The 24,536-nt window shown below is 30.1% G+C and overlaps 5 protein-coding genes across 5 annotated transcripts; 1 reads left to right on the top strand and 4 right to left on the bottom strand.

Moving 5' to 3' along the window:
• Positions 1–56: 56 nt before the first annotated feature.
• Positions 57–1,057, top strand: LOC117909713 (calmodulin-like protein 30). Its single transcript, XM_034823790.1, has one exon. The coding sequence runs from the start codon at positions 272–274 to the stop codon at positions 818–820; it is 549 nt and encodes a 182-aa protein (XP_034679681.1). The 5' UTR covers positions 57–271; the 3' UTR covers positions 821–1,057.
• Positions 1,058–3,099: 2,042 nt separating this feature from the next.
• LOC117911881 (pentatricopeptide repeat-containing protein At2g15690, mitochondrial-like) lies at positions 3,100–5,465 on the bottom strand. Its single transcript, XM_034826308.1, has one exon. It carries the CDS (start codon positions 5,297–5,299, stop codon positions 3,518–3,520), a length of 1,782 nt encoding a protein of 593 aa, XP_034682199.1. The 5' UTR covers positions 5,300–5,465; the 3' UTR covers positions 3,100–3,517.
• Positions 5,466–6,632: 1,167 nt separating this feature from the next.
• LOC117910794 (protein PLANT CADMIUM RESISTANCE 7-like) lies at positions 6,633–8,480 on the bottom strand. The gene is made up of 4 exons (XM_034824943.1): positions 8,227–8,480; positions 8,065–8,136; positions 7,771–7,980; positions 6,633–7,048 (listed from the first exon to the last, which is right to left on the bottom strand). The coding sequence occupies exons 1-4, from the start codon at positions 8,417–8,419 to the stop codon at positions 6,972–6,974; spliced, it is 552 nt and encodes a 183-aa protein (XP_034680834.1). The 5' UTR covers positions 8,420–8,480; the 3' UTR covers positions 6,633–6,971.
• Positions 8,481–15,382: 6,902 nt separating this feature from the next.
• On the bottom strand, positions 15,383–17,192 carry LOC117910872 (cell number regulator 1-like). The gene is made up of 4 exons (XM_034825053.1): positions 16,844–17,192; positions 16,683–16,754; positions 16,376–16,585; positions 15,383–15,660 (listed from the first exon to the last, which is right to left on the bottom strand). Exons 1-4 carry the CDS (start codon positions 17,043–17,045, stop codon positions 15,584–15,586), a joined length of 561 nt encoding a protein of 186 aa, XP_034680944.1. The 5' UTR covers positions 17,046–17,192; the 3' UTR covers positions 15,383–15,583.
• Positions 17,193–19,045: 1,853 nt separating this feature from the next.
• LOC117910873 (cell number regulator 1-like) lies at positions 19,046–20,411 on the bottom strand. Its single transcript, XM_034825054.1, has 4 exons — positions 20,177–20,411; positions 20,025–20,096; positions 19,726–19,935; positions 19,046–19,315 (listed from the first exon to the last, which is right to left on the bottom strand). The coding sequence occupies exons 1-4, from the start codon at positions 20,361–20,363 to the stop codon at positions 19,239–19,241; spliced, it is 546 nt and encodes a 181-aa protein (XP_034680945.1). The 5' UTR covers positions 20,364–20,411; the 3' UTR covers positions 19,046–19,238.
• Positions 20,412–24,536: the final 4,125 nt, after the last annotated feature.

Below are 24,536 nucleotides of genomic sequence, written 5' to 3'. Positions count from 1 at the left end.
ACCTCTTACTTTCCACATTGAGCTCATCACTTTCGAATCTTTTGTTGCATGGTTGCCACAAGCTGTTGAGGAATAAGTTTCTGACCCCAGTTTCACTTTATACTATTAGCTTTGGCATCAGAATATCTCCCACTTTTACGCCACGCAAACAGGATCTAACTCAGAAAGACAGCCAGTTCTTATCATTCTAATATTAAAGACCAAGTTTGCTGCGAGATTGATCTCATCCTTGTTTCTCATTTTTGGCTTTCGGCTTCTTTGCAACACAACCATGTCAACTCCTAGTTTTCTTGATTTCCAGTACAATATTTCCAAAAGGAAATACCTGCGGAAGCCATCCCGATTGTTTTCTTCTAGGGACAGACAGAATTCGGACTTGCCACCGATTTTCCATCTCAACATGGATGAGCTGAAGAAAGTGTTTGATAAATTCGACTCCAACAAAGACGGGAAGATATCACAGGAGGAGTACAAGGCGGTGCTGGGAGCCTTGGTGAAGGAAGGTGTAAGAACGGAGGTGGAGAAGATATTCCAGGTAGCTGATCTTGATGGAGACGGGTATATCGATTTCAAAGAGTTTGAGGAAGTGCACAAGAAGGGAGGGGGAGTGAAGACAAGGGACATACAGAGTGCGTTTCGGGCATTTGATTTGAACGGGGATGGGAAAATAAACGCAGAGGAATTGTTGGAGGTGTTGGGGAGGCTAGGGGAGAGGTGCAGCTTGGAGGAATGCAGGAGGATGGTGAGGGGAGTGGACACTGATGGGGATGGTGCGGTTGACATTGATGAATTCACTACCATGATGACTCGCTCCATGTAACCCTCCAGTTAAGAGGGTAACGGACCAGTGGCAGGCATGGACTTGTCCTACGAATCTCTCAACTCATCTCAACATAAAGTGGAATTATTAGAAGCCATGTTTGTACTTTGGGAATAAAAAGTGTTTGTAGATTCTCATTTGAAATAGTCTTGGGTCAAAATGGCCATGCATTAAAAAAAAAATATTAGATGTAACCACTTTATGAAATTTATGTTCAAACTAGTCTCTTTAGTATCAAGTAAGAGTCATGTCATTGAAATATTTTTTTTTATCAAAATTTTAATGAAAACCTCAATTGGTAACTGAGGCTTCAATTTTGAACTAAAGCTGCAGTTGCTAAATGAGGCTTCAGCATATAAATGTTTATTGCATATTTTTCTCATTTTAAATTATGTCTTATTTATATGTTATATAAATTTATAATTTTAATATTATTAATTTATTAATAAATAAAATATTAATTTATAATATTTTTTGTCTATCAATTTATATTTGTTGAAGTAATACTAAATTCTTAAACTTAAATATAAATAATTTATTATTAAAATATACATTTTTAATTTCAATAATAAACTATAATTGAATAGTTTTTAATTAAATTTTAAAGTGAAAAAAAAATAACTAAAATTTTAGTTGACAATTGAGATTTTAGTTCAAAAATGAAGTTTCAATTGTCAAGTGAGGTTTTAACTAAAATTTTAAAATATATATATATTTCTCTGACATGACTCCTACATGACACCAAACTAGATATAATTTTTTTTTGTATATATGGCCCATTTTGATATGATTAAAAAATATATATTATTTTATATAATTTTAGGTTGAATGATACATATATCATCTTTAACTTAATATACTAAATTTTAATTATTTTTAGAGAGTTTGCATTTTCCAATTTTTTTCTAACTTCAACATCAAAACACACTTTTCCTTTTGTATTTTGCCCTGGTATTCTCATGTAAAAAATACTGTCATATATTCTCCTACATAGAAAAGTAAATAAATAAAAAGCATATATCAACATGGGGTGACGTCTCGGTCATTTACAATAAATCATGATCTTAGGGAGGCGGCAATGCATATCGTGCATCTCTGTTAATGCTTTTCTTGGAAGACACTGTTACAGACTCGTCTTTTCGTGATTCTTAAAAGAATGCATTCTTTTAACTTCTGTAGCTTGGCCAGTTTCCCAGCAAGATGACAAGTTCTTTTGTCTTCCCAATCTCAATCAGACACTGGCTGTCATTTATTGTAAGCCCAAGTCTACGCATGCATGCACTTTCACTACTTGTGAAGAATCACAATAGAAACTCACTTGAACTTCATAACAAGAACATAATAGAAACTCAGGTAGACATCTTGTTCAAGCAAAGACATCAGGCAGAGATTTTGGCTATAACTTATGAAAAACGTTTTTTTCTGGCTTATCGTCTTTGTAAAGGGGTATTGTGTAGCAAAAGTTTTCAAAGTATTTTCAATATTTTCAACACCACCAAAATTGTTCTAAAAAAACAACTTATGTTTAGAACAAATTCTCAATAAAAAATTGTTTTCAAGTACAGTTTCAAACAATCCTAATACATCGCATGTTAATAATAACAATGGTTCAGAATAGCTTCAACAGAAGTTAAAAACAATCTCAACAAACAGCATTTCTCATTCTCAAATTAATGAAACTATTTATCATCCCCAACAATCATATCTCTTCCAACAATCTTATGATCTTAACCTAACTAATTGTATCATGAAATCCAGCAGCTTCTAAAATCTCACAGTGTCACCATAAATATGGTATCATTTTGAGTCAACAGTGAAAATAGAGCTATTCTAGGATAGTTTCATTTTAAGATGTGGCATTTATTTAAAGTGGTTCTAACATACCATAACTAGAGCAGAGAACTTGCTTGAGCATAGACAACTTAAATTCAAGAAAATTTTACATACAAAATCATTGGAGAGTGGCCTTGTTAATGACCAATATACATCCTCTGTTGTTTTATCCATTCCACAACTAAATTCTAGAAGAATTTCCATACCAAATGATGGATATTTGTCTTCACCAACATACACCCAGTACAGTTTATCCATTCTCAACTTAAATTCAATAAAATTTTACATACAAAATCATGGAGATTGGCCTTGTTGATGACCAATATACATCCTATATTCTTTAATCCATTCCAAAACTAAATTCAAGAAGAATTTGCATACCAAATGATGAATCTTCAAAAAGGTAATAACCTCCATGCATATATAAAGGCTACCTACTTTCATAAGAATCACCGCCCATGTGATAATGAATGCAATCTCTAAAAGCTTATTGACATCAATAAAGCAAGAGTTGTCTCCCTTGGAGAAAGTTGATTAGATAGAATCTAAATTATGACCAATTAAAAAAAAAAAAAAAAAAGATATTTCCAAACTTAGGAAAGACGATACAAGGAGGAAAAAAATGTCAACCACAGTCGAGCATCTCAGAAAGTAAATAATTGATTCAACTTCAGAACATGGTAGAAATTGATGTGAACATCTTGTTCAAACAAGGCCATTATGTGGAAGTTGTGTGGTTCATTTCCCATCAATTGTAAATGATGGTTTGACATGGCTTAGCAGTTGATGTTCCACAAACTATACTGCAGATCCACAGAAAATGTCATTTGGTAGTCATAACAGAAGTATGAAGCAATGACAATTTTACCAGTAATCTCCACAAGAGCATTTCCCATCCTTAAAATGATGAAACCGTTTATTGTCCCTAACAATCAACTCCCTTCCAACAATCTTGGACATGATCTTAATTGCATTGTGACAGTCACCGCATACACGAAGGTTCTTAATGATCCTAAGAGGTGTCCTTGCTGGAGTACTAATCAAACCATATGCAATTGCCAAGCGCTCACTGTGATAAAGCAAGGCCTGCTCTTTGGCCTCCTGATCAATATCATGAAGAACATATCTTGTGTCAGGCACATAGCCTGCTTCTTTCATCCCATTCAAGCTCTTCAACTTTTCATCATCCTTGTAAAGGGTTGGATTCCGAAACTCGCTTAATCTGTTTTTCCCATCAAGCATGCTGATTGCAGTGCGCTTCTTGGGTGGTGGTGTCGGGGTCTTATTGGCAACAGCCTTCAATGGGTCCAGAGCAACCATTAACTCCTCAGCATGGTCTTCAAGATCGATATCTCCATGAATTTTAGCATAATTCATCAATGCCTCCCAAACAACTGCAGAAGGCTCCATAGGCATTTTCTCTATAAACTCCTTAGCCTCAATGACATGCCCCGATTTTCCAAGAACATCTATAATCCCCACATAATGCTCAAATGTTGGAGTGATTCCATACTCAGTCTTCATCGATTCAAAATGTATAAATCCTTCTTCTACGGCCTCTGCACTGGCACATGCGGATAAAACAGCAAGGAAAGTTTGCTCATTGGGCTCTAACCCTAACTTCCCCATCTGTTCATATAACTGTAACCCATCATCTCCCATAGCATTATTGGCATACCCATATATCATCAAATGCCAAGAATCCATATCCCTATTGGCCATATGGTCGAACACTCTACGTGCATCAGTCATACTCCCACAGTTCCCATACATCTCGAGCACTTTATTATTCAATTGAAGATCACTCCTAAAAGTTGATTGTAAAAAGAAATCATGAACCTTTTTAGCCTCTTCAAGCAACTTCGGACTCCCACAGGAATTAAAGAGTGCATAGAAACACTGAGCATCAGCACGGACCCCTTTTTCCATCAACTCAACAGCTTCTTTAACCTTCCCCTCTTGACACAAATTCATCAAATCAGCGACTGAAGGAGGCGCATGTGAAACTTGATTCTCCACAATCTGTGCTTGATTCGGGTTCTGATTGTTCCATTGGCTGGGGCTTCCCTGATGTGGGTAACTCTGATTTTGATTGCTCGGAAGATTCCGGCTTCCGGGTTGCGGGTAATTCTGATTCTGATTGTTCAAATGACTAGGGTTTTGATGTTGAGGACTCCACTGATTAGGGCTTCTCTGCTGAGAATAGCCCTGACCCAGACTAGGGTTTCCAGTTGGCGGATAATATTGATTTTGATGGTTCGGGCGACTAGGGTTTTGAGGTTGAGGGTACGTTGGAGTCTGGCGATTCCACTGATTAGGGTTCCCATGTTGAGGATAACCCTGACCCTGATTAGGGTATCCCCGATTGGGATAGCTTTGATTCTGATCCCCATAATTCATATGCTGAGGGTAGCTCTGACTCTGGGCCTGTGAGTTCCAGTTGTAGTTAGGGTCTCTCTGGTGTTGAAAATCCCTAGGCTCAGAGGGTGGTTGCTGTTGGGGTCTCTGGTAGTCATTTGGGACAGCAGAGGTGCTTAGGGTTTTGGTGAGGGTGAAGATGAAGTGAGAAGAGTAAGGAGACGGTACCTTGGATAAAAAAGAGATTAGTGGGGTTCGTGCACGTCGAATGGACAAGAGAGACGCCATTTTCAGAGAAAAACCAACAAAACCCTACCTCGCTCTCTCTTAAACCCTTTCGTTCTCGTTTGTTCATTGCTCCCTCTCAAACGAGTCAAATCCTCAGCTCCAGGATCGGGTCTCAATTCTAAGCCCAAGTCCAGGCCCAAGACCAAGCCCAAGTCCTCCATATGAGTTCCCAAATTCCTAAGTTGTATCACACTACTTACATCTACAGTGCAAAATTTGGGATGACTATCAAATTTATTTTTTTCTTTAGGTTTTTGAAAACCTAATTTTGAAAATCTAACCCTTCATCAATTTTTTTTACCACATTTTTTTCTTATAAAAATAAGAACATGTTTGGTAACTATTTTTGAAAACAATTATCAAAAATAACTTTTGAGAAAAGTTTTTAAAAATTGTACTTTAATTTTTATAAAACAAAAATCTATTTGAAAACTTAAAATGTTTTTAACCTATTTTTAAATATATTTTAAAAATAATTTTTAGATCTAGCATTTTTTTTTTTTAATCATTCTACATATTTGTATAATTATTTCTTAAAATAATCTTTAAAAAACAAATAAAAATAACATAAAACAATTAAAAGATGTTCTCTAAAAAAACCGTATTTTCTGTTCTTAAGAACAAAAAATATAAAATAATTTTTAATTGTCAAACGTGTTTTCTATGTTTTTTTTTTTTTTTTTTTTGAAAAACAAAAAACTATTCTATAAAAAAATAGTTCTCAAATAGACTTTAACTCTTTTTTTTAAAACATATATGTGTTGTAAAACAAGGATAATGCAACACAAATAAAGTAATAGAGATAAATTATATATTACTTTGATAATAATATATAATAAGTAAAAAGAAATCACAAAAAAGAATTGAGAAAGTTGAGATAATGAAAGACAGAAAGAATGAGAGAAAGTAAAAAATTTCTTTCTTACTTATGGGATGCATATTACGGGATGGAAAGCCTTTTTATAAGCTTTCCAAATGGCTTTCATTAATATTCCTATTAATGAAACTCATATAACATTAATGGTTTCCATTAATGAATATTAATGGAAGTCATAAATAATATTTAATTAATATTTATTATAATTAATGTGATGGTATTCATTACTTCAATTATAATAATATGTAAATAATTGAAATAGTTAAGGATATTTATGATAAAAATCAATTACTCTTCAAATAAAAATACGAGAAGGGTGCGATTCACAAATATAAGATTATTTAATCTCTTTTAACTAATTAATTCAAAATATAAATGCCCCCAAAAAAAATCAAAACACTACTTTCCACTATACTTTTTTTAATATTATCTATCCATCCTTTATATATAAAAAAATTACCAAATAAAGGAATTTGAGAATTTCCATCATCCAGAGTATCGAGTCTCAAATCACCAAATCAGAAACACAGCAAGTACATCCAAAGGCAAACATGAGAGAAATGGCTAGGCAAAATTTGAGTGACCGTTGAAATTAAGAAACACACCAATGATAAGTATTGTGCCATGCCACAAATTTTCCTTGCTTATTGTTCCACAGAGTTGAAGATGGAAACACAAGCCACAGGAGCACACATACAGCAGCGCAATGGCGACAACCAAATATCAAATTGAGACCAAGTAAACATGTGACAACATCCACTGATCCACAAATCTGCAATGCCACTAAGGCTGATTTCATCTGTTCATGCCTTGAGCCATCACCGGAGGTACTGTAATTCCCCGTCTTTGTCTATCAGCATTGGCTTCCCAACCTACCCACCAAGAGCAATGGTGCAAGTCAGATTCTACAACTACTATGCATTCATGATTCATTCCAACTTGACTAGTGCATTTTTGTCTTGTTTAGACAGGTTCAAACCAGATTTTTAGTGTTTATATGAGATGGGTTTTTTTTCTCTTTCCTTTTTTTTTATGTGGTGTGGGCATCATCAATGTTGATGGTAGCCTGTTAGGACCCTATATCATTGGCTTCGCCCAGAGAGGTCAGAAATGTGTGGACACAGGTTGAGGGATTGAGAAGAGGCATGGTCTCTAGAGGAGGGAATTTGTCTAGTAATAGTACATATCTGCTATATCGATGAGGGTATTCCATATAATACCAACTACACAATGGGAAATTTTGGCAGATTCAATGGAAGTTCCCTATAAAAAAGGTCACTTCCAACCCACCATGAAGGTCCTGTGAGATACCAAACTGAACTCTCTGAATTGCTGATCCCACAAGGCACAATGTGTTAATCTTAGCAATTTCATGAAAATTTGTAGTATTAAAGAATATGCCTGTTTGGTTCACTGGAAAAACAACTCAGAGAAGGCATCCTCAGGATCAACCCATCTCAGGAACGATAGCCTTTTTCCCATTCCCAAGATACTTAGATCCAAAAAACCCCATCTTCAACTATTTATTCATATACATATCACCAAATAAACTGGAAAGAATCATAAGACTGCTAAGTAACTTATAAAATCATACCTATCCCCATGTCAAATCCACGGCTCTTGAGCTCCCTGTACTCCTGGCACAGTGAACAGGCCTCACAAAAGAAGTGGACCAGGCAATCAACGCAAGGCGACTCTTCCAGGTCATACTGAGCCCTCAATCTTGAACGATAGACACAAGAATACAAGCACGGCAAACCAATGAAACACAATACCGTATAGATCGTACCACTCACCGCACAATCTGCAAAACCATCCACAAGTTATAGCATTCACCCAATCTGGATAAACCCAAAAAAAAAAAGAGGGAGGATTGTCAAAGGCTTACTTGGGGATCCTTTGCTCACTATCTCAGCAATCTGCCCAAATGTGATGCAAGGGCAAACGCAAGTGATCAAACCTTCAAAAATAAATCAGCAAAAGAAAAAAAATTAATGAAACGATGATGGGGATAAATAGTGAAAAGGTAGATGAATTTTGGGGTACTAACAGTTTTCAGGATGATCACAGCAGTGGCAGAGACCAGAAGACCAGCGGATGGTGCCGCCGGGATGCTGTACAACATACGGGGCAGTATAACGTGGTGGTGGTGCTGGGCTAGGATTATGGAATCCGGGAGCTGTGGCATGACTCATATGCCCACCTGCACCGTACTGCTCATGGTCAGAATGTCCATAATACATTTCTGCAACTGAAATGAATTGGTCACCAATGGCCGCCTCCAAGTCTTTCCTAGTTGCTCCTTAAGAAACCAAAATAGAGTATTAGTATATATATATATATATATATGGGAAATTCTACAAATCCACTTTCTAGGAAATTTTCATGTGGTCAACCCTCAAAGGGTCTACAAAACCCAATGTAATAGTAAATTGAATTTCTATGCTACTCCCCATATAGCTGTAATATTATATCCATGTAAGCAGTGAGTTCAGTTGGTTTATTTGGTGAGTGTTTTCAAAAACAGTTTTTCATTTTTTAAAATAAAATTTAAAAAATATATATATTTAATAATTAAAAAATAAGAATCTTTTAATTATTTTGACTTGTTTTATTTTTTGAACATTGTTTTAAAAAATAATTATATAAATATGAAAAATAATTAAAACTAAAGCACTATATATAAAATTTATTTTTAAAATATTTAAAAATATAAAAAATAAGTTAAAAAATATTTGTTTTACAAAACATTAGAAATTAATTTTTAAATTATTTTCAAAAATTGTTTTTGTAAATTTAGTATGTATTTTAGAATTAATTTTAATGCACATATTTCATACAAATTTTGAAATGTATAGGCCTCTCATTTTTAACTTTTGTGGTTAAAAGGGGTGTTGTATTATGTGGAATCTCCTCCCATTTGCATTAAAATCGACCCCATGATGATGATGGTACAATTTCATTGATGATAATTTTGAATGTGATAAGCGAAAGAGAGAAGAAAAGATTTGTTATTATCTTTGTCAGAGATGATGAATTGTGTATCATCCACTAGCCAGTCTCCTCCGAGACTTTTCTATGCTCATGTGTTCGTTGAGCCGCTTGAGCTTCCTAGTTCCATTCAATGAGCTTTCTAAGAAAAGAAAAAAATAATAATAATAAAAACACCTTTGAATTTTCCATTTCAATTTATTTTTGTAATTAATTTCCATTTTGTGCCTGATATTATCGAGTTCAAGGTTGTAAGAACGCATATACGACCCACCAGATAATCCCGATTTTACCTTTTTACCAATTCTATACCCTCAAGAAAAAGTTTCATTGGGATTTTGTTTTAAAAATCATACCACTCTTTAAATATTATGTTTTTAGATTGTATATAAAATGAAATAAATTTTATTTAAAATTTATTTTTGCCTTTTCACCTTCCAACATATAAAATATGTAATTCATAAATACAAATTCTTGGGAAAAATAAATAAATTTAATTATTAAAAAAAATAGTAAATAAATGGAAGGATGGGAGACAGGGACAGTGTCGGAATTTAATTTCTCGTACCAATCCCATCCTCCTCCCACACCACCTTAATTCAAGTTTGTTTGTTGTTGAGACCCATTTAAGGAATATTTTCTTATAAATACTTTTACACAAATAAAATATTTATTATTAATATTTAACTAGAAATATAAAATAAAATTTAAATATTTTTAATTGTTTTCCATAAAGCATGTCCAACAACTTGAAAAAAAAATTAAAACTTTTGTATTATTCATAAATATTAGGGGTGCAAGGCACAACTTAGATGGGTTGGTTTGATCCAATTTACATGTAGTTTAATGTTTAGACAGTTTTGATAAATATTTTTAATACTTGAATTGAGTTTAAATTAAGTTTTCTGAACCTGAATTTAATTTGGATTAAATTTCAATCAAGATTTGAATAACCTGATTCTAATCTAAATTTTATTTAATATTTCTATAATATTTATATCCTAAATCATAATATTCAATTTCTTTTTCTAATTAAAAAACATATTTTTTTTAATAATAAAAATTATTATAAAAAATTTCGAATTTATTGGAAAGAAACACAACCACTCATTAATTCAAATAATCAATAGGATTGGAAGTGTCTATTGGTAAATGTGAACGCCCCAACTCTTAGCTGGATTGGGGACACATCACAATCTCTCTTTATTACAAGACTCAAGTTGCAAGTCCACGTCACAAGACTAGTAAGACCTAAAAGGCTGACACCTAAACATAAATTAATTAATTTTCATTTAAATTGATAGAATAAAAAGCCTTTAATTATTTTATTGAGTTATTTAGATTTGCTTTATCAATTCATAATATGCAAAAAGCAATCATATTGAGTCCGATAATGATAAATTTTTGCAAGTTAATCTATAAAAACATACCCAAAGTACTACAAAAGTTTAAATGACTCTAAAAATACTATATATTTTAGCTTAATATTTTGAATAAAAAAAGAATTATAGTTAGTAAATGATTATTGAAAGTTTAAAAGTTCGACCAATCAAGGTTTTTACTTCAATTGGTTGAAATACTATTATAAAAGCATTTGATCCCCTTAACATATTACGTCTAATTGATTAATCAATCAATTCTTATGTACTTCAATCAGTACTACCATTTTGCTATTTTAAGATCAACTTGAAATTAGAACATCGGGAAAAAAACTTCTTATAAACCCTTTGAATATGTTTTGAAAAAATTTAAGTTTAAGTTTTTGAGTAAAATATGAATTCGTCCTATTGTTTACCTCGACTTTGTCTAAATTCCTTAAAACCCTAAAATAATAAACTTGATGACTCATAGGGCATTATAATCTTCTTCATTTTTCTATACATTTTTACCTTATCTTCTCTCAAAATTTCTAAGAAGTGATCATACATTAAAATAAATCAACAAAAGGAAGAATTAATGATGTGGGAATAAATGGGTGAAAAGGTAGATGAATTTTGGGGTACTTACAATTTGCAGGAGCATGGGAGGAATGGGAAAGACCAGTGGACCAGAGGGTGGTGCTGCTGGGAGTCTGGGACACTCCACACATTGGGTGGTGCAGCTGGTGCTGGACTAGGATTTGGGATTCCAGGTCCAGAAGCTGTAGCATGACCCACACGTCCATCTGCACCATTCTTCTCATGGTTAGAATGCAATGGATGCATTCCTACAACTGAAACGACTTGACCAGCAATGGCTGTCTCCAAGTCTTGCCTTGTCCCGCAGCCCGCCTTATGGATTTTTTTTTAAATAGTATTTTTAAAAAATATTATGAAAAAATAGTTGTTAAAAAAATAAATATAAAAATAGGAATAACTTATTTTATTTTTGTATTGAATTAGTAACAAAAAAATTATATTTTAAATTAGTTAATCTTTATATAGAAGTGAGAGTGGGTGCTTAGTTTATAAAAATATGAAATGTTTTTAATCTTTTTATGTTATAATCCGCTCTCTATTCACTTTGGACCCAAAAGAATCCTCACAGTTTTAAAACACGTTTATAAAATTTGTTGACTAATTTATGATTAATGCATTTATTTGATATTTCGTTGGTCAAGTAGGTTGTTTCTTTCTATCATTTCAATTGGCATTTCAAGAAGTTGGTTGTTCTATTCTATTATACCAAGTGGTGCTAAAGACAAATGTAATTGACGGTGCACCATACGCTATTCTCGTTTTTCTAGTTTTCCTATGGAAAATCTTACAACAATAACATCATGTTTGGTTCCCAAAAAACATGAGATAAAATGCAAGAGAAAAAAAATAGAAAGGAAAAGTAAAAAATAAAAATAAAAATTAGATTTAAAATCAATAAATTATTTTATATACTACTTCAAACTTATTTCACTTATTTTTCATCTTCTACATAAAGATTAAATAATTTAAAAATATATAAATTTATATATAATTTTAATTATATTTTATTTTCTTTTCTATTTTTCATGTCGAAACAAATATGAGAAAATCATTTTCCTTAATATTTTTTTTCTTACTATTTTCTAAGAACCAAATATATATAGTATAAAATTATAATAAAAATTATTGAACAAGTTGAATTGAACAGTGTATGTAATAATTGAGAAGCAAGATAATGTCCACCATAATTGATAAGTGTGTACTCATGCAGAAATGATTCTATCATTTAAGAAAATCTCAATGTTTGGTTCTTAAAAAAATTGAAGGAAAATGTAAAAAAAAAAAAAGTAAAAGAAAAATAAAAAAAATAAATTTAAAATCAATAAAAAAAAAATTAACATTTTTTTGTCTTTACTTAATACTTTTCAAAAATCAAACATAGCCTAAAATTCCATTTCATGCATCCATGATAGGGATGTTTTGGTCAAAGATGACCTCGTATATATCTTCCACACACCGTGCCAAGAACTTCGAAACCTAGTCATTTTCTTTTGTAACTTTAGTATTCATAGTAATTAGTAAACTCACGTTTCCATGACTCACGTTTTCAGGATTTTTGATAAGAATACGACAGTTTTAAAAAATAATGCCTAAATTAGTATAGTAAAAAAAATAATTCCAAATTTATGTAATTTTGTCCAGCGATGAGAGAGAAGAAATTTATAAGTGATAAATCGTCTCTTAAAAAGACGATTTCCACAAAAAAAAAAAAAAAATTATAATAATAATTCTCACTTTAAAAAAAAACACACACCGCTAAGTAAAGAGACGATTTCCACAAACAAAAAATTAATTCTCACTTAAAATTTTTTTTTTAAAAAAAACATCTAAGTGGGAAATCGTCTCTTAAAAAGACGATTTCCACAGAAAAAAAAAATTAATTCTCACTTAAAATTTTTTTTTTTTTTTTTAAAAACATCCAAGTGGGAAATCGTCAAGAGACGATTTCCACACACAAAAAAAAAAAAAAAAAAATTAAATTCTCACTTTAAAATTTAAAAAAAAAAAAAAAAAAAACCAAATGGGAAATCGTCTCTTTAAGAGACGATTTCCCACAAAAGTCACATTTCTCACTTTAAAATTGAAAAAAAAAAAAAAAAAAAACCTAAAAGAGATGATTTCCACACACAAAAAAAAAAATATTAGTTCTCACTTTAATTTTTTTTAAAAAAAAAAATCTAAATGGGAAATCTCTCTTTAAGAGACGATTTCCACAAAAAAAAAAAAAAATTTAAAATCATGTGGGAAATAGTCTCTTAAAGAGGCAATTTTCACAAAAAAAAAAAAAAAAAAAAATCTAAGTGGGAGATCGTCTCTTAAAGAGACCATTTCCACACACAAAAAAAATAAATTAATTCCCACTTTAAAATTAATTTTTTTTAAAAAAAAAAAAAAACCATGTGGGTAACTTTTGTGGGAAATCGTCTCTTTTTAACAAAAGCCAAAAGTGAGAAATTCTCACTTGAAAAAAAAAAAAAACCTTTAAAATTTTTTGTTTTTCATTCTTTATTCTATTTATATAATAATTCGATTATTTTAAATATATATTATAAAATTAATTAATTTTATTTACTAAATTTAATTTATAAATAATATACTAAATTTAATATAAGATAAATAATATTTTTATATTGTTTTTTTTTACTTTGGAATTAAAAAAAAAACTATTATCAATTTTATGTGAAAATTGAGTTTAAAAAAATTGTTATTAATTTATTAAATAAAAAATAAAAAAACAAAAACGATTTAAAAAAAAATTTTAAAAATCCATTTGTCTATTCCATATTATACTTATCAATAATACAATTATTAAAAATATATATTATAAAATTAATTAATTTTATTTACTAAATTTAATTTATAAATAGTATACTAAATTTAATATAAAGTAAATATTATTTATCTTATATTAAATTAAATTAATTAAATATATATTTTAAATAATTGTATTATTGTATAAGTATAATATGGAATAGAAAAATGGATTTTTAAAGTTTTGTTTTTTTTTTTTTGAAAATCGGTTTCTTGACGTTTTTGTTTTTTTATTTTTTATTTAATAAATTAATAACAATTTTTTTAAACTCAATTTTCACATAAAATTGATAATAATATTTTTTTTAATTCCAAAGTGAAAGAAAATAACAATATATGAATATTATTTATCTTATATTAAATTTAGTATATTATTTATAAATTAAATTTAGTAAATAAAATTAATTAATTTTATAATATATATTTATAATAATCTAATTATTGTATAAATAGAATAAAAAATGAAAAAAAAAAGAAAGGATTTTTAAAGGTTTTATTTTTTTTTTTAAGTGAGAATTTATCACTTTTGGCTTTTGTTGGGGGAAGGTGACTTTTGTGGGAAATGGTCTCTTTAAAAGACAATTTCCCACATGGTTTTTTTTTTTTAATTAATTTTAAAGTGAGAATTTATTTATTTATTTTTATTGTGTGGAAATCGTCTCTTTAAGAGACGATTTTCCACTTAGATTTTTTTTTTTAAAGTGAGAATTAATTTTTTTTTTTTTTGTGTGGAAAGAGACGATTTCCCACATGGTTTTTTTTTTTTTTTTTAAGTGAGAATTTATTTATTTATTTTGGAAATCATCTCTTTAAAAGACGATTTCCCACTTAAGTGTTTTTTTTAAAAAAAAAAAATTTAAGTGAGAATTTATTTTTTTATTTTTTTTGTGGAAATCGTTCTCTTTAAGAGATGGTTTCCCACTTAGATGTTTTTTTTAAAAAAAAAAATTAAAGTGAGAATTTTTTATTTTTTATTTTGTGGAAATCATCTCTTTAAGAGATTATTTTCCACTTAGGTGTTTTTTTTTTTAATTATAAAGTGAGAATTAATTTTATTTTATTTTTTTGTGGAAATCGTCTCTTTAAGAGACGATTTCTCACTTTTTTTTTTTGTAAAACTCCTCTCTTCAAGAGACGAGTTCTCCCTTACAATTTTATTTTGAATTATTTTTTTTACCATAATAATTTAGGCATTATTTTTAAAAACTGTCATACTCTTATAAAAAATCTCACGTTTCCATGACCCCACTTCCTAATTTTTAGGTGAAGGTGAGAGTCGTCCATTACTTTATAAAAATCTCTTTCAAAAATTGCACCTCAATATGTTAGTTAAAAAACCAAACTATAGCTTTTAAAGTAGTCAGACCAACATGACTTATGTGCCTATCCAATAATTACACGACTTCATCCCACACAACTAACTTAAACAATAATCAATACAAAGAATAAAAATTTAAAAATATGCAACTTCCTAAATAATTGTAGTATATTTCATCATCCCAACTGAGTCTCAAATCACCAAATGATAAGCACAATAAGTACATCCAAAGGCAAATGTAACGAAGAGACACGAATCAATTTTCCTTGCTTGCTATCTCCATAGAGTTGAAGATCCACTCGGACTGCAACACCACTCGGACTTTGATTTCATCTGGTCATGCCTTGTGCCACCATCGGAGGTAGAGTAATTCCCCGCCTTTGTCTATCAACATTGGCTTCCCAACCTACAATGGTGAAAGTCGATGCTTAAGGATACAAAATGGGGTCATTATATATATATTTTTTGTTAAATAGTACTTGAGAGAGAATTCTTAGGTTAATCTTTTTATATTAATCTTTGTACATGCCTTCATCGATCAAACCCATCTTAGGAATAATTGTGTGATGTCCTACGTCTTTCAGGGAGTAAATGGGGAAGAGTCATATTTGGAGGATTTTTATAATATACTATCAAGACATTTTCTTGAGGGTATAGGTCCAATAAAAAAGTAAAATCAAGACTGGTTAGCGGGTTGTGTGCACGTTACTGTAGCCTTAAACCCAACAATATCGAGTGGAAAGCGGATTCGTGACAAAATGATATCAAAGTTTAATCTCTTATTAAAAATATACCAACAAGAACACGAGACCTCAAAGAGGGTGAACCGTGTAATCTCCACATCACCTAGAGAGTGAATGGTAAAGAGTCTATATGAAGAGTTTGCACAACAACACTATCAAAACCCAAAACCAGGGTTGGTTAGTGGGCCTAGACCACTATAATCCTAAATCGGACAACATTAAGTTGAGAGTTGGGTCATGACAAACGGCCTTATAAGGCATGCTTGTAATCAGTTTTAATCTCCCATTCCCCATCCAAAAACTCCATCTTCAACTATAGTATTATTCATATATATGCAAAGAATCATAGAAATGCTAACTAACGTAAAAAAATCATACCTATTCCCATGTCAAATCCGCGGTTCTTGAGCTCTCTATACTCTTGACACAGTGAACACCCCTCACAAAAGACGTGGACTAGGCAATCAACACAAGGTGCGTCTTCCAGGTCATACTGAGCCCTCATCCTCGAACGATAAGCACAAGAATACAAGCAGGCCAAACCAGTTAAACACAGTAGCGCATACAGAGCACCACTCACCGCACAATCTGCAGAACCAGCCATAACAAAAACCATTTAAGTTATATAGCCTTTCATCCAATGTGATTAAACCAAAAAAACAAAGGATAATTTTTGAAGGCTTACTTGAGGATCCTTTACTCACTATCTCTGCGATCTGCCCAAATGTGATGCAAGGGCAACAGCAAGTGATCAAGCCTTGAAAAAAATCAGCAAAAGAAAAAAAAAATAATGAATTGATGATGGGAATAAATAGGGAAAATGTAGATGAATTTTGGGGTGCTTACAATTTGCAGCATCATCGCAGCAATGGCAAAGACCAGTAGACCAGCGCCTGGTGCCGCCGCCCAACTGCACAAAGTACGGGGCAGCATAAGCTGGAGCTGGTGGTGGAGCAGCTGGACTGGGATTTGGGAATCCAGGAGAAGAGGCATGACCCACATGCCTATCTGCCCCATACACCTCATGCTCAGAATGTGAATGATTCATTTCTGCTACTGAAATTAATTGATCAGCAATGCCTGCCTCCAAGTCTTGCTTGGTAGCTCCCTAACGAAGAAATCAAAGAATAGCATTAGTATATATATAAGTCCAGGCTCTTTGGACTCGGGGCATCATCTTTTCTATAAGATGTTTGCATATTCTGAAAAATCAATTTGAAGATACATAAGAAATTTTTAACGCACCCATCTTATTTATTTCAGAGGATACCATATATTCATTAGACTCAAAAGTTCTAGTCATCTTATCAATTTTTTTTTAATTTACATAAAAAATAAGTTATAGATATAAAATACTTTCTCACATTCTCTCATTAGACCCGAGAAAATCAAAGAGTTTTAAAATTTAAAATAAATTAATTATTTTAATTTAATACTTAAAATTATTTTTAACTTTAAGTTATTACGATATTAAATTTAAGTCTTATATTGTGATTTTTACAAATAATGAAATGGATGGTCCAATTATTTTAAAATTTTGAAGTTAAAAGCATGGAATCTCTCCCCCATTTTTTTTCTCCCTCACCCTTGTATTAAAATCAACCATCCATCTTGATGGTGGTGCAGTTTTATTGATTGATTAATAATTTCCATGTGATAAGCCAAGGAGAGAAGAAAATTTTATTATTATTTATATCAAAGATACATTGACTTGTGTTTCCGGTCTTCTTTTATGATCTTTTTTCTATGTTCATGTGCTTTAAAAAAAACCTCTTTTCTTGGAAAAATAATTTTTTAAATAATAAAAAATTACTATCCAAGATTTCGAATTAGCATATCCATTTATTAATTCAAATAATCTAGGATTGGAAGTGTGGGTTTTTGTGAGTAAGTGTGAACACGCCAACTCTTAGCTGGATTGAAGACACCATCACCATCTCTCTTCTAAATTATTGTTGTCACAAGACTCAAGTTGCACATGGACCTTTATTTAAAGCCTTGAATTTTCTTTTTTTTTTTTGCTCTAAATTATTGTAAGTTTATTATTATTTTAGATTTATATCATAGACCTGTCTTTTTGTATCCTTTATTTAAAGCCTTAAATAGTGATAGTTTTTTAACCTTTTTGGTAGTTTTAAAACTCCAAGAAACTATTCCCTCATTTTCTCATTTATTTGGGTCGGATGGGGTCACTCCACTTGAACACTCCAATACTTGAAAACCATCAAATTTGTTAATTTGGAGATGTAAAATAGGAAAAATTATGTATAAGGTTTTGGGTTCCTTTCACATAATTTTCCATCTATAATATCCCACTTGTTGCGATTCTAATGCACCATCAAACTCATGAATATGTTAACAAAATGAGGTTTATTGAAGTATCAAATGACATTTTTTGGGTAAGATGGAAAAAAATCATCAATAATATCATTATGTCTATTAGTAAAAAAAAATTGAAATTTTTTTCAAATTCATTCAATGATATAATTATTTGCAAAACTAAGGACATCAGAGTATACTTAGTCTGATGAACCCAAAACAAATATTAAAAATGTCATCAAAAGACCAAATAAATCTAACATGACCAATGCGTAGAACGCAAACAATGAAATCTTGTAATAAGTGATGTTAAAAAAATATAAAGTATAATTACATTATCGAATCGGTGTTTATCAAAAGTGAAATCAATCACATCATATCATATATACAAATTGGTCTCATTACTTTGTATCTAACTTTCATCTCATTATTTCATATCTTAATTTTATTTTTTTGTATTTATATCTCATTGGTCCGTGCCTATCTCACATTTTTGTTCCTTGATTTCATATATTAATATCATCATCCACCAACTTAAATTTTATCACGCATTTTTCATAATTGAGATTACAAATTTCATAGATATCAAATCAATATTTTCCAATTTTTTTTTTTAAATGTACTAGAGAAATATTTATGAATAATAAAAGATATTAATAGTTGTTTGGGCATAATTTGCTTGTCCTTTGACCTGTGTTTTGCCCTAAATTATGTTTGGCACAACCACCATTCAAGGAAAATCTTTTATTGGCTACCTTAAACTATTTTGATCTCTATCATATATATATATATGATATTATTATTTCCACATAATTGAAGATGGAAACACAAGTTGCAGTAGCACACATAGGTGATAGGGCTGCGCCATGGCACAACATATCCACACCAAGTCACCAAGTGCAATCCCCCTCAGGCTTTGATTTCATTTTGTCATGCCTTGAACCACCACCGGAGGTAGTGTAAGTCCCCGCCTTTGTCTGTCAACATTAGCTTCCCAACCTACCACCAACAACAATGATGCAAGTCAGAGGCTAGCTCACAATATAAAATGGGCTCAAATCATACAACTTGTCCATAACTATGCATTTTTGCCTTGTTTATTAGACAGGTTCAAAGGGGGGTGCGTGGGTGCTGAGTACACAGGTTGTATGCAAGGAGGGATTGTGAGGAGGGATGGTCTCTAAAGTTAGAGATTTGTCTAGAAACAATATGTTGACGACCCCCAATCGTGTAGATCACTTTGGACCCAAAGAAACTCTCACGGGAGAGGCGTTTACAAGGTTAAGAGGAGTTCATACTTATATAATATCGGACCCTTTCCTGATGTGGGATATCACAAAATACCTATCTGTTATCCCATGAACTGAAAATAAACTGGAAAAACTGCTGAGTAACATATAAAATCATACCTATCCCCATGTCCAATCCACGGTTCTTGAGCTCTCTGTACTCCTGGCACAGTGAGCATCCCTCACAGCAGAAGTGGACCAGGCAATCAGCACAAGGTGACTCCTCCAAGTCATACTCAGCCCTCAACCTCGAACGGTAAGCACAAGAATACAAGCACGACAAACCAGTAAAACAGAGTAGCGCATACAGCGTACCACTCACCGCACAATCTGCAAAACCATCCCCAAGTTATAGCCTTCACCCAATCTGGTTAAACCAAAAAAAAAAAAAAAAAACCAAAGGATTGTCAAAGGCTTACTTGAGGATCCTTTACTCACTATCTCAGCAATCTGCCCAAATGTGATGCAAGGGCAACAGCAAGTGATCAAGCCTTAAAATAAATCAACCAAAAAAAAATTAATGATGATGGGAATAAATAGGGAAAAGCTAGCTGGAATTTGGGGTACTTACAATTTGCAGGATCATCTGTGCAATGGCAAAGACCAGTAGACCAGAGGATGGTGCCATCGGGATACTGCACTACATATGGGGTAGCATAAGGTGGGGCTGGACTAGGATTTGGGAATCCAGGAGCTGTGGCATGACCCACATGCCCATCTGCACCATACATCTCACGGTCAGAATGTGAAAGATTCATTTCTGCAACTGAAAATGAACTGATCGGCAATGGCTGGCTCCAAGTCTTGCCTAGTTGCTCCTTAATGATATAGATATATTTACAAGTCAAGTTTATAGGAAAATTTTAAATTGAATTTCTATACCAGTCCCTGTATGGTTGTTATATCTATGTAATATTAAATTGTGCTGTGCTGAGAGGAAAAACATTCAGTCACCCTCATGCTCTGTTTGGCTTCAAGGCATTACCCTTTATATATATATATATATCATATCGGATAAGTGATAAAATTTCTAATACTACAAATATGAACTCCTTTTAAGCATATAAACACATTTTAAAGTAGTAAAGGTCCCTTTGAACCCAAAATGGATGATACAACTCTAATTTGTTTAGAAAACGTGGTTTGAGAAACTATATGTGGAGTAATTAGGCATATATTAATATCGACTCCTCAAAATTTGATAACTTCAACTCCAATAACAACTACTTATAAATCTTTTTTCGATTTACATCAATTATCTCAAATTTTGGATTAAATTAATCTATTGATACAAATAGTTCATGGGCGAAAATTGAGTTATTTGGATCCTCGTGGATTGACATGACAAATTGTCAGTTTTTGGATACAAGATATTCATCCTAGTCATTATGGATACATTTGCCCAATTGGGCAAGGTGTTTGTCTATTCTAAAAATAGTTTTAAATATATATATATATACCTCATTTAGTGTCCTACACATTTGTGGACTTTAATTATTTTAAGTCTCATAAGGAGACTTGATCAACCCACAATACAACTCTCTTCCGGGATAATAATTTTTTAGATTAAAAATCATTATCCAAGATTTCTAATATATTGGAAAAAAACATATTCACTTATTAATTCAAATAATTTATAGGATTGGAAATGTGGGTTTTGTTAGTAAATGTGAACACCCTAGCTCTTAGCTGGATTCGAGATATCATCACCATCTTTCTCTTCTAAATTATTGTTCTCACAAGACTCAAGTTGCAAGTCCACGTGACATGGACCTTTATTTAAAGTCTTGATTTTTTTACTCTAAACAATTGTCAACTTATCATTAATTTGGATTTTTATCATAGGCTCCTCTTTTGTGATCTAATCGGATGATGCGTCTTATTATTATTTTTTTTATTAACAAATCCCAAGTGGGAAACAAGAATATGAATGAACTTAACATCACTCTTATTGGAAACTACCAAATTTGGAGATGTGTAATACGAAAAATTATATAAAGGGTTTTGTTTACCTTCACATAATTTTGCAATTATAATATCTCACTTGTTTTTCATACATACCATTAGCTATACTTTTTCAATAAGTATAAAAAATGCATCATTAATCAATTGGCATCACATGTATAAATCAAGTTTCATAATTCTGTATCAAGGTCTTGTTTATTTATATCATAGATGAGATCTCATTCATTTATATCTTAATCTCATTTTCTTGCATTTTTGTTTTATTTTCTTAATTTGGTATCATTTGATTGTATATTGATCTTATCTCCTTTTTTGTCCATTTAAGAGGGATGACAACAGGGCAAGTTTGGGATGAGTCATCTCCCATCCCAACCCTGCCCCATTTATTTAAAATATTTTTCATTCATATTTCATTAAAAAAGTAAAATGAGGATTTCTTATACCCATCTCATGTTGGCAAGTTTAACTTTTTAAAATATATATATATATATATATATATATTTAATTTTAAGAAATAATTATTAATAATTTTTAATCATATTAAAATAAATATATTTTATAAATAATTAAAATATTATCATTTTTATAACTTATTTTAAAAATATTATTATTATTATTATATAAAATAAAAAAAAAAAAGGCTTTTTAAAAAATCTCAAACATGTTTCAAACCTGTTTATTTACCATCCAAATTCGTCCCATTTGAGACAATATAAGACTGGTACTCGAAAAACACATCATATTATCATTCTTACCCTTTATAGTCAAAATTTTATCATGTATTTTCAACAACTCGTATCAAAGTGTGGTAATTACCTATTTGGTAACTTAATAGTCTATTTAGGAATATTTTTTAAAACTATCCTCAAAAAATAGTTTTTAAAATTAATTTTAAACAACAAATATAATCTATAACAAAAAATTGTAGGACTTAGAGTGTTTTCAACTTCTTTTCTATATTTTCAAACATTTTTTAATTATATATATATATATATATATATATATATATATATATATATATATATATATATTACTTTATTTTCAATTATTCTTCATGTTTATACCATCATTTTTTAAAACAATATTTAATAAATAAATAAAAACAACTAAAATATCCCCTCTATAGACACCTTGATTTTTGTTTTTTAGTTGCTAAAATATATTTTCCAATTATTTTGTTTTAAAAAAACAAAACAATTAACAAGCATGCCCTTAAAATTGCAAATTTGGTAGGTTATGAATTGATACCCTCAATTTTATGTTTTACTTTCAAAATATACTATAGACATATTTATGAATATTAAAAGTGCTAAATGTTTGGTTGTGCATTATCCAAGTCTCATTTTGACCTAGATTTTGTCCTAAATTGGGTTTGGTACAACCACCCTTCAAAAAAAATCTTATGTTGGTAACTACTAACTTGTAACTAATGTGATCTTTGGGGAACTTAGCAACTAGTTCTAGACTTCTAGTATTGTTGCCTTAAACTTACATAATAATTTCATAGCCCAAAAAATAAAATTTATTTTCCGATGTTTAATTTACATTGAAAAAAATAAGAAAACAATAAAATAAAATCAAAATTAGTTAAAACATTATGTATTTTAAATTATTTAATATTTATATAAAATAAAAAAATAAAATTTAAAAACAATTAAAAATAATTTATTTATTTTGATTAAAAAAAAAATTTCAGTCATATTTCCCTCAAAATTCTTAAAACAAAGGAAAACCTAAATGTTTATAGAGTTGCCACTCATGTTGATATGCATAGGTGTCAAAAAGCAACTAAATAATATTATTTCAAAGCTTAGGTTTTTATTTTGAAACTATTTTTGAAAATAATTTTTTATTTGTTAAAACAAAAAAATAATAAAAATGTTAAATAACTAAAAAACATATTGTTTTTAAAAATAAAAATAAATTATTTTTAATAACATATTTGTAATATCTCATATGGAATTGGGAGAAAAGTTTCTAATCAAAATAAAAAGTATGAACTCATATTAATCTTGTAAATATATTTTAAAACTGTAAGAATCCTTTGGGCCTAAACGCCCAAATAATCAAAACAATTAACCAAATTATAATATTGCATTTAAAATAAAACAATTGTATTTGAAAATGAAATATTATAAATAAAAGTTATTTTTAAAAAATATCTTATAAAATAAGTAAAAATAATTCAAATATGATACAAGAAATACATTATTTTCAAAATATATTTTTTCTAATAAAAAATTATCAAATGTTTTCGATAATGAAAATCAATTTTTTTTTTAAGTTTTGAGAATAAAAATAATCATTCACACCTCAGCCATTTGGCATGCTTTAAAAATTTATTTTTAAGTTAATTTTTTTGGTATTTTCTAAAATCAATGATGCTTGATAAAAACGCTTTTAAGAAAAAAAATCCTTTGAATAAATAAATTTGAGTTTTTTTTATTTTTTTATTTTGTAAAATATGTATAAATTTAATTTATAGAATGTCAATTAAATTTCATTCAAGTTTTATTAAAAATAAAATCATTTTTATAATTATATATAAATTAAAATTTTAATAGTTTATTTTACTAATAAAATCATAAATTTTATTTTTATTAAAAAATAATAGTATTTTACTACATATTATAAAATAAGAATATTAACATTTTTATAAAGGCATAATTGATTTTTTAATTAAAAATGACAAATAATAATTTAAAAACAATAATGGTTAATAATATTTTATTTAAAGTGAATTTAAAAACAAACACAATTTAATTATTTTTACAAAATGTGCCTATTTAATACTCATTTACAAATAAATTATTTTGGACTAGTTTTAATTCAATATGTAGTTAATTAAATCAATTTTAAATTATGAATTATTATCAAAAATTAATATTATAGCATTGAGTTTACCTGTCATATTAGTCCAATTTGTTAAGATAAATACTAGGAAGTGTAGTCTCAATAAGTGTTAT

Source organism: Vitis riparia, chromosome 3, assembly GCF_004353265.1.
Source record: "Vitis riparia cultivar Riparia Gloire de Montpellier isolate 1030 chromosome 3, EGFV_Vit.rip_1.0, whole genome shotgun sequence".
Taxonomy (NCBI): domain Eukaryota; kingdom Viridiplantae; phylum Streptophyta; class Magnoliopsida; order Vitales; family Vitaceae; genus Vitis; species Vitis riparia.
Note: the sequence above shows the minus strand (reverse complement) of the source record. Positions and strands in the feature narration are given on the sequence as shown.

What these genes read in the sequence shown, in the direction of transcription:
- LOC117909713 (XM_034823790.1), top strand. Translation starts at nt 272, where the DNA reads ATGTCAACTCCTAGTTTTCTTGATTTCCAGTACAATATTTCCAAAAGG.
- LOC117911881 (XM_034826308.1), bottom strand. Translation starts at nt 5,299, where the DNA reads ATGGCGTCTCTCTTGTCCATTCGACGTGCACGAACCCCACTAATCTCT.
- LOC117910794 (XM_034824943.1), bottom strand. Translation starts at nt 8,419, where the DNA reads ATGTATTATGGACATTCTGACCATGAGCAGTACGGTGCAGGTGGGCAT. An exon ending in CTGTGATCATCCTGAAAACT is followed by an intron (nt 8,137 to 8,226) that starts GTTAGTACCCCA and finishes TTATTTTTGAAG; the next exon opens with GTTTGATCACTTGCGTTTGC. An exon ending in TGGATTTGACATGGGGATAG is followed by an intron (nt 7,049 to 7,770) that starts GTATGATTTTAT and finishes CTTGGTGGGTAG; the next exon opens with GTTGGGAAGCCAATGCTGAT.
- LOC117910872 (XM_034825053.1), bottom strand. Translation starts at nt 17,045, where the DNA reads ATGAATCATTCACATTCTGAGCATGAGGTGTATGGGGCAGATAGGCAT. An exon ending in CTGCGATGATGCTGCAAATT is followed by an intron (nt 16,755 to 16,843) that starts GTAAGCACCCCA and finishes ATTTTTTTCAAG; the next exon opens with GCTTGATCACTTGCTGTTGC. An exon ending in CGGATTTGACATGGGAATAG is followed by an intron (nt 15,661 to 16,375) that starts GTATGATTTTTT and finishes TCACCATTGTAG; the next exon opens with GTTGGGAAGCCAATGTTGAT.
- LOC117910873 (XM_034825054.1), bottom strand. Translation starts at nt 20,363, where the DNA reads ATGAATCTTTCACATTCTGACCGTGAGATGTATGGTGCAGATGGGCAT. An exon ending in AGTGAGTAAAGGATCCTCAA is followed by an intron (nt 19,936 to 20,024) that starts GTAAGCCTTTGA and finishes ATGGTTTTGCAG; the next exon opens with ATTGTGCGGTGAGTGGTACG. An exon ending in TGGATTGGACATGGGGATAG is followed by an intron (nt 19,316 to 19,725) that starts GTATGATTTTAT and finishes TGTTGGTGGTAG; the next exon opens with GTTGGGAAGCTAATGTTGAC.